General features: G+C 36.0%; 1 protein-coding gene and 1 long non-coding RNA gene across 2 annotated transcripts; one reads left to right on the top strand and one right to left on the bottom strand.

Moving 5' to 3' along the window:
- Positions 1 to 2470: 2470 nt before the first annotated feature.
- LOC120016992 lies at positions 2471 to 5785 on the bottom strand. Its single transcript, XM_038870019.1, has 7 exons — positions 5282 to 5785; positions 4679 to 4765; positions 4298 to 4555; positions 4017 to 4181; positions 3871 to 3924; positions 3637 to 3783; positions 2471 to 3187 (listed from the first exon to the last, which is right to left on the bottom strand). Exons 1-7 carry the CDS (start codon positions 5459 to 5461, stop codon positions 2810 to 2812), a joined length of 1269 nt encoding a protein of 422 aa, XP_038725947.1. The 5' UTR covers positions 5462 to 5785; the 3' UTR covers positions 2471 to 2809.
- A 4743-nt stretch (positions 5786 to 10528) lies between these two features.
- On the top strand, positions 10529 to 11188 carry LOC119980070. Its single transcript, XR_005463785.1, has 2 exons — positions 10529 to 10903; positions 11006 to 11188. It is a non-coding gene; the product is annotated as an uncharacterized LOC119980070 (long non-coding RNA).
- The last annotated feature ends 412 nt before the right edge of the window (positions 11189 to 11600 follow it).

Genomic DNA, 11600 nt, shown 5'->3' with positions numbered 1-11600 from the left:
AATTAATATATATATACATATATATGAGGAATTCTCACATAATGGTATGATTTAAGGGTGTAAAATAAGGGTTTATGTTTACATCACTGATTTGAAACATGTAGGACAAAAAGCAGTGGACGCCACTTGTCCTCTCATTTATCAACACTATTAAAACGTAACCCTTATTTTACACCTTACATTAGACTTTATATGAGAAATCCTCATATATATATATATAATGCATAGTTAAGGGGTTTTGATTTTGTTTAATGTGATTGGTCCTCTCCGGATGTATTATCCCACGAATGGTCGTAACCATGAAGATTTGCAAAACATAAAAATAATTTGGGTACAAATGCAAAACGGGATTGCAAATAATGAAAATAATTTGGGTAGGAACGAGTCCTTTTCATGGGCAAATTGAAGATTGATTCGCTATATTGAATCTAACTCAACATGAGACCTACACAAATCGACGTCTATTTATGTAGTACTGGTTCGAGTGTACGAGAAGCTTCTGCATTATCAAGTTTGGTAATACTAGACGAGCTACTAGTGACGAAGGGGTTTAGTGCTCTAAATCTCATATCACCCAGTGAAAAATTTAAGGGGTTTTTATCCATAAGAACAAAACTTAAAAGTTGTATTCCAACAAGGACGATCTAAAAAAATATTTTAAAAAAAGGATAAAGTCTAACAACTTACCAAAATACCCTCCATCCTTATTCTTCCTCCTCCTTTCTTCTTATTCCTCTTTCTTCTTTGCACCACCATATCGGAAGTTGGTCGTCCGGCCATCATTTTCGATGAACTAACTACTGAAATGAAGCTCTTGCTCAGCCCGATCAAAGGCCAGTCATCACCAATAGTAGAAAATCACTTAAGTCGCCGAAAAAGCTTTGTGAAATCACGATCACCATTTGAAAAAGAACTAGATCCGGCCAATACGGCCAGCGTCGACGACCATCAACACATCCAATCAACTCCACAAACTAAGGCGCATCACCTTTGAGGTTTTATTGTTTTTTCAAACTTTTTTTTTTCCATCTGAAATCTGATATGAATCTGCAGATATTATATATGTTTCGTATGTGATATTATATATGTTTTTTATTTGTCAATATTATATATGTTTCGTATCTATCAATATTATTCTAAATCGAATATGAATATGCAAATATTATATCTGTTTTGGATCTGTTATGATATGTTATCGATTTTGGTCCTTTTGAAACTTCAAACAGATAACATTTTAACAAAACATATAACATTATGACAGATATCAAATTAATCGAAACAGATAACATATCATCTGCAGTTTGTAGATCTCATATAAGAACAAAAAACCATGAAAATCACCACAAAAACTACCGAAAATAATGATGTGATGACAGATCAAAGGAAAACAACAAGATCTATAAGTCTCGTGGTGAGTATGAGTAGATCTAGTTCGAACACAACAAAAATCCGGTTGGAAAATCACTAAAAAATGTCATAGAACTCTCAAATAAGTCACTAGGGGCGGAAACAAAGCTTCTGGCAGCGTAGACAAAGCTTCCGACGGAGATCCAAGATGAATCATGTGTAGGAGGCATGTGTCATGTTTGAGGATGAAGACAAGAGTATTTTAGACAATAAAACCATATATTTTGGCTTTTTGTCTTTCTTGAAATATTAGTTCAAACTATATGGAGTTTATAGAATAAGACTTTTAAGAGTGTCCTCATTGGACCAAAACTTTTCAATGAGAGACTTATCCTTAATTTTCCCAAAATTTAAAATGTAAAATATAATAAGTAAAATCACCAAACCTAGTGACGCATTTTCTAGGTCAAAAGGTCTAAGAGAACAAATTCATGCGGATTAGTATTAGATTAACTCAAAAGAGACAATATTCACCAGGCCCAATAAAGAAGAGCTATTACAATGTATACATCATCTCCCACATAAATAGTAAAGAAATCCTAGAATATGGATTTCAGTTACCCCATTTTGTTGATGTAGCAATGCTCTCTTCCCATATATCATGAAGCACTTTCCACTTCCCAAAACTTGCCAACCAAAACCAGTACTTGGAATTTACTTATAAAATGGGCCTTATTGAGAAGTTGACTCTCACACATGGGATGATGGGTCACAAATCTTACATCAAGCCAGGTTGAAGGTAGCTGGAAGAAAATGACATTGTCATTCACACCCTTTTCAAAATTCTCAAGCAATGTAAATGGGGAATCAAGAATTGAAAGGGTATCAAGCTTGAATTCATAAATAAATGCCTTCAAGCGTGTGTGAATGTGAACGTTTGTACATTGAATTTGCAAAATATAAGCATGGTTCTTCAGAAAAGTAGATACACCTTTAGATATAAAGTACTGTCATCCACTCCCATGCCATTTCCATTCACCCCCGACATATCTTTTTCAAACTTTACATTCTAGTTTTGTTCATATTAGTCAGCCAAGAAAAAGTTGACCCAAGACTCAACAAATTTCAGCAAGTAGAACTCCAATCTTTTAACAAACCACTCCAAAGACAGTAGGACAAACAAATAGAATACAAAGATGAGAAAGGAAGGCCTTGTTTCTATTAGCTTTGAAGAAATTTGGCCTCAGATTCCCCAACAGACTTGCATGGAGAATCCTTTTCTGTTCAAGACAAAAGACTCAAAATTTCCCACAGCAGCCAAGGTTACATATGTCACTAACCCAACCTAGCTAAAAAGGGTATACAAAGAGGGAGAGAGGGAAGGATTACACTTATATTGAATGCGATACACAGGGAGAGGGAGAGGGAGAGGGAGAGGGAGAGGGAGTAAGGTAGTTTTTCATCATGGGCAATTGGGATTTCTACCAGGGCCTCCATAATAAAAGTAATGGCCCCAATCCCCATTGCTGCCGGTTTGGACATCGTAGCAGTTAGATTGCTCGGTGAAGGTGCCAATACCTTTGGGGGCCTTAAGGTTATTTGAAGAATCAACAACCTGAATGTTCCTGAAATAGCTTGATTTACTAAACCCTTCTTCAGGGAAACGACCGCTACCCATTTGAGTCGAGGTGTGTTCACCGTCTGGCTCTGAATTCACAACCTCTCCTCCCCACTCGATCATGGAAGCGCTGTCTGCTAAGTATGAGAACAGGAATGCAGGCCAATAACCCAATACATAGTCGTTGCCGAATTGCATCCACCAGTGCCCTTCTTTCGGATCCTAGAGTTCCCAACAATTGAACAAAACCACAGTTAAAAGGCCACATACATGCATTAAACAAAAGATTAAACTAATAGCACCCAATATTGGTGAAGTACTAATGTTTGGCTCTCTTTTTTTAATGAGCTACAGTGTCAGAAACCAAATAATAATAATACCAAAGATTCTCAGCATCACAAGCTAAATTATTTGTCTGACCCATCTCACTCTCAATAATATAATCAAGTACTGTTTTGGCACTTACAGCCAAGGATACATACATATGGACATTTCACTGTGAAACTGCAATGGAAAAAGACAAATTCCACTAATGTTCACATGCATTATTAGCAGGAGGTAGAGTCCAAATCTTTCTTAACCTCTCATTTCTAAAATATCTTGATAATGTGGGTCTCTCCATTGAAAACTAGAACTGAATAGAAAGGGCCTTGGAATTCAGTCTTGTTTACCTTCCAAATAAGTATACTGATATCATATTGGGAATTGCGAAAGCCAGATACAGGTGAGATGCTTGCACCCATTGCAATTTCACTGTTGATCTGAATAAAGCCTGAGCATAGGAGGTTGTAGCAACCAGTAGCTTGATATGCATCACTCTGTGATTTGCACAAACTGAGTAAGCAAAAACCCATTAAAGTACAAAAATTAACAAAATGAGTTTTGAGAAAGATTGGAAAGCTTACAGTCCAGTAAGTGAAGAGCCTGGTGTTGTTATCACCATATAAATCTGGACTGACCTGTGAAACATGCAAATCCAAGTGTTAAAATCCAAAATTGTGCATAAACAATGGCTAGTATTTTCTATTCAAATGCAAAGCTCAATTATTACCTGCCAACCAGCTTCAATGCTGTTAAGATCTTCACCAAAAGAACCCCCCAGAATCCATAGCTGAGACAAGCTGAACTCATTAGGCTGTTGTATTTTGGGTTCCCATACATTAATGGTTGCCTTTGCTCCATAATATCTATCTCCTTCAACATATGCTATTGCATGCTAATAACCCCCCACAAAAATATGCCAAAGAAAAGGAAAAAAAAAATAATTCAGTCATAATAGTAATATCAAAGCTAAGAACTTGAAAAGTCACTAATGATGATGAAAATACATACCTGGTGGCCACTTTGAGTGGTAAGACTAGGATCAGGAGACCTGGGCTGAGGGATGGCTCTGTGCCTTTTCTTTCCATATCTTTTAGTTGAGCTTGCTCTAAGAACATCATCTTCCTTTGTTCTCCTTACTGGTATGGTGTCTTCAGGGCATTTACCATTCTGGTGCCACAGCTGAGTGATTGAGTTTGTTCTCTCTTTGGGTTTTTCAGATACCTTGCTCTCATCAAAGAGCCCTTCAGGGTGATAACTAGGCCTCATCTAAATGAAACCAAACAAAACCCACTATTACAAATCGGGAAATATTGAAGAGCAGAGAAGCAGAAAGACAGTAGAAAAGAAAAGAAGCATGATTGTTGAAGAATGCCAGTGAGGAAAATGAACCTGGATTTTGTGGTCTTTGAGGAAAGGGTGATCAAAAGCTGGCTGATTAGATATATGGACACAGTCAATTATATCTCCATCTGGGCTCTGCAAAAATTCATCAGAAATCAAAATGAGTATATTTAGAGATTCTACACAGGGCCCCAAGAGCAGAGCTCAATAGATTACAAATGATACATTTGGAAAAAATAAAGATAGAAAAAGATATCAAGATAATAACAAATGGAGATACTTGTAGACATGTTCCCTTAAAATTGCACAGAAAACGTACATCAGCAGAGAAAATTTCAAGAAAGGAAAATATTGGTGGAGATTGTGGGACTGAGCATTAAAAAAAATAAGGATATCTACCACTGAAAATCGTAGGAAAATAAGGAAAACAAAACAAATATATATCTTAAAAGATATAAAATTATTATCCAAGAAGAAAAAACTTTACTCAAGACAGATCTCAAGACATTAAAACCGGGATTACTTTAGAAAAACCAGTGCATTTTGACATTAAAAGCAAATTAAATGAAACATTAAAGCATTTTTTTCACTTTCCTTCACTTTCTCGAGAAAATGAAAAGGAAGGAAGAGAGAGTCAAGAAAAAATGGAACCTCAATGCTTTTAACTGCAGCCTTGTTCAGCCGATTCAAGTGCTTCTGCACCTCAAGCTTCTGCCTGGAGACACTCAACCTAGTAGCGCAAGTTAGCGAGACAAGACCCAACAGACAAAGAACCAGAGCCAATCCCCTGCCACTCACTCTCACACTTCTAAAATGCTCACTACTACCCATCTCTCTCTGAAGTCTGAACCCAGAAACAAAAATCAAACCTTTTATGTCAGCTCTGCTTATCCTACGCAACCAGTGTATGTTACAGCTTCAACACATCAACCATTACCACACAAACATATACAGGGAGAAACACAGAAAGAGACCTCAAAAAGGCTTGAACTTTCTCCTCACTGCTTATCCTACGCTCCCCCTTCAGCTTCCACTTTCAAGTGGGTCTTCTTCAGTTTCTCTAAAAAAAAACCCAAATGAAATTGGCCCCCTCTCTCTCTCTCTCAAACCCACTATTTTTCTCTCTACAACTCAGAGCTCTTGTCATTTCCTTTCTCTCTACTTTTGCATTAAAAACTGTCCACCTCCCTTATCTTGTCATTTTCCCACTACCTTTTCCCTTCTCATTATTCATTAAGGACACCAACCTCTTTTTCCTTATTTTTCTTCATTCCATTTTCTACTTTTTTTCTTTTAATTTTCCTGCATGAGGGGTAAAAAAAGAGTACTAAAAGGGATTTTTTTTTTTTTAAAAGATGGAAAGTGGGAGAATAATGTGGTTTTTTTTTTCTCGTAGTGGGAAAAATTGGGTCAAAATTCATATATACTAATTTGAAACTGTGCAGCACATGAGCCTTGTTTGTCGTTTTGGCAAGACTGGTTTTCGGGAGGCACCCACCCCATTTGACATTTTTCTTGGGTTTTACAATCTTGCCCTTTTTGTCACCTCAAAGTTTGGATTCCAAACAGTTGGTATTACTATATTGCCCCTTCATTTGTCTTCAATTACCATCTCTTTGTGACTTTCCTTCTTAAAGTTATAATTGCAAATTTGCAATTAATATTTGTAGATAAAAATGTGTAACTGCTGTATTAATTGCGGGTTTAAACCTAAAAAACAACTAACCTTTAATTGGGAATGTAATAAAGGAGCATGAGGTTAGTTGTTTCATCACCAACCCTAATCTCAACATAATAGACCAACAATAGTAATTAACATGACTAAAAGATTGATTGAATTGAATTTGTCAATAGTTGGGTAGGTTTATAATGTTCCCTATGAACATTATTTATCTCTCCTAATATAAGACGTAAAGAAACTTGTATGAGGTCGGAGTTTTGATTCAAAGCTAGCAAAGTTATTTTTTCAAGTGTTTTGCGTTGGGTCTTGACCAAACAAATTGTCAAGCGAATTTACGGGTAACCAATCCAACTTGAGTTTAGACTTGGTGGGTTGTCAAAACTCCAAAGGGAACACCTGGTAAATTGTTCAGTGTCCTCTACAAATGGTCGGTTCTAGTAAAGTCTAAAGTAAATTCTATTTTAGGGGTCGTTTAGTAAATGGGCCAACTCAAGATTTTCATACATGAAAACCCTAACTCAAAAGGGCTTGACCCAACCTTAATGTAGTTGGAAAAAAGTACTTATTTTTATGCTATATATATATATATATATATATTTTTGAAATATTTGATTCATATTTTCCCAAAAAAAAAGGAGGGACGTTAGGAATCAAATAATTATGGCAAAATTGTCATTTAATGGTGATTGTTTTTTACTTGTAATCATTACATTAATTTTAGCTTAAGGGGGGTATAATGCAATTGTTTGCATGCTTTGAATTTTGTGAAGGTCCATCACTCCATCATGGTTTGTTTTGATTCTTTATGATCCCTGACTCCTCACCATACAAGTGGAAAAGTCAGTCTCTTTTATCAACATCTAAGAGAATCCTATGACCAAACGCACCGTATCTAGTGAATTTTGTAATACATGTATAATATAGAACATATTCTCAGCCACAGCCAGTGCTGAACAGCGTGGCTTCTCATCCACGATCATGTTTTCATGTTATTCTAGACAAAGATTCTTCTGCTCTTATCGTCAATAACTGACATCTCAGTTTTTTAATCAAAATTTTATTTTTATTAAATCACACATATTTAATTTAATTGATATTTGTGTTGGCATGAACGAATAAGTGGCTAATAATATGCGTTGTGGGGGAATCAAACTAATTAATAAACACATTGGAGATGCTTTAAAAAAAAACAAGACTCGTGTTAAAAAAATCCGCTCAAACACAAAAAGGTGCCAACGTACTAAATATATTTTTGTTTTCACACGCTGTCTTCGAAGTACTTGAGCCTAGAAAACTTGCTACTTATGTAAGAGGAACTGAACATTTACTTATATATCATTCAATTGTGTTATAGAAATATGATACGGGATGATAAATCTCGACAGGTCGAGTTCATAATTTAATGGCAAAGTATATATACACTTTTCAAAAAAATAAAAATAAAACATCTTTCATCTTTATCATGAAAGTGGCATTTATAATTGTGAGGATTTTTCTAGGCATGGGGACCCATCAAACCCATACTTAGTTATTGTGCGTTTCGGACTAGGCAAGGTCATAACTCTGGTCCACGCCTCTACGGCCCATCAACTCCCTACGCATTTATTTCAAGATAATTTAATATTCTCGCCTCCCTCATTGCTAGAACCCATGATTCCTTAGAGTTGAGAGAGTGAGTACCCAATTTACCATTACATAGGGAGTTGATGAGCTGTAAAGACCGTGTGGACCAAAGTCACAATCCTGTCTAACCCATAACACACAATACCTGGGTGTGAGTTGGATGAGTCCCCAGGCTCAGAAAAATCCCTCACATTTGGGGGATTTTTATGGGGATGAGGGCCATCCAACCCACAATAATGGTCAATAATATATATTAGTCAATGTCGTTTTATAGGGCATCACCCACTAATCCCATTTGGAAGAAAATTACCTCTCTATTAGTAGAATTCACAAAAGGAAAAAAAGTGCGATTAGTCGTAAAAGAAACAATAATTGGTATGTATTTTATTTCTCCGTACGCCTCAAATTTTCTTACTTAATTTGTGGGTAAATGAATATGATCGGGGATGTTCCAGTCATTTCACTAGTACTTAGCAGTGAATGCGCGCATCCTGTCTCGTTAAACCCGAGGTTGTTGAGTAGACTGTCGCCTTGCCCGTCTCTTCTCTTTAACGCCGTCAATTCCCTCACCGACCGGTTACGTATTTTGCGTAACAGCCGCACAATTTTATGTAAAAAACCACGCCCCGTGATTCACCACCGATCACGATGAGGGGTAAAAAAGGGAAATAAAAAAACCTGGCCAACGGTAACTTATCGTCAGATTAAAAAAAACGAAACGCTCTTCGTCAGTCGTCACAGCGTCACTAGCACGTGTGCGTGCGTGTGTAGTAAACCGGAGTCAGAGTCGTGGGCTTGGTTGGTATTTCGTCACCAAATCGCAGGACAATTTTGTCACATGATAATCAGATCGTACACGTGGCGAAATGGTAAAAATTCTCAATCCATGGATGATGTTTGGACCCACTTTTTTGGAATTTGGTAAATCAGGTTGATCTTTTTGTACGCTATGAGATTTGGCAAACTTATCCTGCCGTTAGACCGAAAATTCCTGTACGTGTGGGTTTGACGACTCGAGTTTAGACCCATATCTACAGATAAAAATGAATTATTCGGGAAAAAAAAAACTTACTAACTATTGATCTTGTGAATGGTAGTAGGGGGACCCATGATTTTGATGCCTATCACAGTTCACACGCCATGGCCACATATGACTCATAAAGTTACAAGAAGTTCTTCTTTTTCTTTTTTCATTTTCGTTTTTTTTTTCCTATTATTCAAGCTTGAATTTGTGGATGCATACCCTTTTATATCCATTTTATTAGTCAAAAAAATGAAGGGAGAAATGTTTTATTGGTGTTCGATATCTTGAAAAAAAGAAAGAGATATATATATATATATATATATAAGGCTTTGATAAGACATAATATTATCATCAACTCATGTCATCCTTTTTTAGATCCCACGATATTTTCAAAAAGGATGATTAAAAATGTGTACTGTTTAAATGATTAAAGCTCTATTGCCATGAAAAAGTTTTGAATCAAAAGATACTTTATTTATTCATTTTTCAGTATTTGGTCCATACTCCCAACCCTAATTGAGACATCATCCTTACCCACAATCCTATGCCTCATTTAACTCTATCAAATACCAACTTATCATTTAAAATTACAATAACTTTTTGTAATAAGAATACTAGATTTTGGTTCATATAATTAATTATTGCACTTCCCAATTTTTGTATTTTTTTTGGTAATCGATAACGACGTCATATAAACTTGTCTTTTGTACATTTGGTATGAGATTAAACTCAGATCATCAAACTTGCACCTACGAAAATTTCATCAAACGACATTATAGGTTTGACTAAAAACAAACGAGTAGTAATATTGAAGAAATAAGTTGAAGCTGTCGGCATGGAAATAGTGCACTATATGGCTCTAACCTACCCCTACAAAACTCCATTATTAGCAAAACTTTTTTTTTAATCTCCACTTGGTGTTGCGGATGTTGATTTCCAGCACATCCTGACAAAAACCATGAAGAAGTGGCACAAATATGGGTTTTTTTTTATGAGCACTTGAAGCAAAGGTGTGGTGGTCAAGTGTTTGTGGAAGGACAAGCATTGTGGGACTAACACAACGAAGGATGGTTAATGGAATTGGTTGATTATGGGCAGCGAATGGGACATGATCTGTATACAACACATGCAACTCAACATTGCTAGCTTTTTTTATTATTCACTTTCCATCTTTGTAGTTGTAGGGACCCTGAATGGATGTTGGGTGGAGGGGCTGCCGTAGTTTTACTAGAGTTAAAAATATTTTGTAAGAAAATGTATTTGCATTGTGATATATTTTGTTATGAATTTAACGATATTTTTTTTTTGTCCGCAACAAAATTTAAAATTCAATATGAAAAATACATGATAATTTTGGATTGTTAGATATAAAAATCAAAACGTTCTTTTTAAGATGATTTTAATTTTTGTTTCGAACAAAAATTAATTATTTGATTCGTTAGACTGAATCACTACACAATACACACCGATGATATAAAAAATAAAACAAAAAAAATTAGGCCCTAAACTAGGGTACAACGGTCGAAGGTCATGGAAAGACATTAAATTATGTATTCACAAAAGTTACGGTAAATATGGCTTGAGAATCCTCTCCCTACAAACTTTTTTTGACCTCCCTGACTACTATAGATCAGATCGAAGGAGGAGGTGGAGATCCTTCTTCTCCAATTCTTAATCCCTATGTTGATGTTTTCGTTCTTTCTCTTGGGACAAACTTAGTATGTTTGCCGAATAATTTGAGTTCTCTAAGTGTTCTATTTGTGAGTTTGTCGATTGACAACATCAGTGCGGCGATGATGATGAAGATGATGGTTCTGATGGACAATCTTTTTTGATCTACATACGGATCTGTCTCTACTTCCAGATCTATTTTCCTGTTGCCTCAAATTGTTAGATCTGTTTTGGATTCGGTTTTAAACTGATAGATTTGGATTTGTAAATAAAAGTTTGTTCTCTCAATCCTATCTCAGTGTGAAGAAAAAAGTTTTATATTTTGTTTTGTATTGTGTTTTCGTTTTATCTCTAAAGTCGGGTGCTCCTGGTGTAGGTCAAGACCGAGCAACGAGGCCCATCGGAGATTAGGGCCCTACAAGGCCTGTCTCTTGGTGTAATACCTCCGGTGCCCATTTCTATCAGGAGGGTTTAGTCTATTGTATTTTTGTTTTGTAGTTCTCATATTTTGTGGGTTGTATTCCACTGTTTCTGATGACTCGAGTATCGTTTGGTCTCACATTCTCTTACTTGAAATTTCGGGGATATGAATATTAGTTACGTGCCTTTATTCATAGAGAGGCAACCAATCGTCAACCCCTAGATAAATCACGAGTTGGGTTGATTTTGTTGTGGTCACAACTAACACGTATCAAAAAGTAAATTAATCCTGCTGGATTGGACCATAATTTAAGGATTGATTGAGCCTTTTTTTTTCCCACTCTCACCAGATGGAGAGAAGTCAATACATCTTTGGAAGCCACCAATGAAAGGTTGGAAAAAAAGCCATTAAGGTACAGAAAAAGGTATGCTTTTCAAAATGGTCTCATATTTAATTGCATGTCACAAAATGCAAAATGGGGTGGAACCCAGAACCCCTTACCCATTTTTTCTTCTCTCTCCATGATTGTGTTATCTTACTGTTCATAATA

Source organism: Tripterygium wilfordii, chromosome 15, assembly GCF_013401445.1.
Source record: "Tripterygium wilfordii isolate XIE 37 chromosome 15, ASM1340144v1, whole genome shotgun sequence".
In the NCBI taxonomy this organism is placed as follows: Eukaryota; Viridiplantae; Streptophyta; class Magnoliopsida; order Celastrales; family Celastraceae; genus Tripterygium; species Tripterygium wilfordii.
Note: the sequence above shows the minus strand (reverse complement) of the source record. Positions and strands in the feature narration are given on the sequence as shown.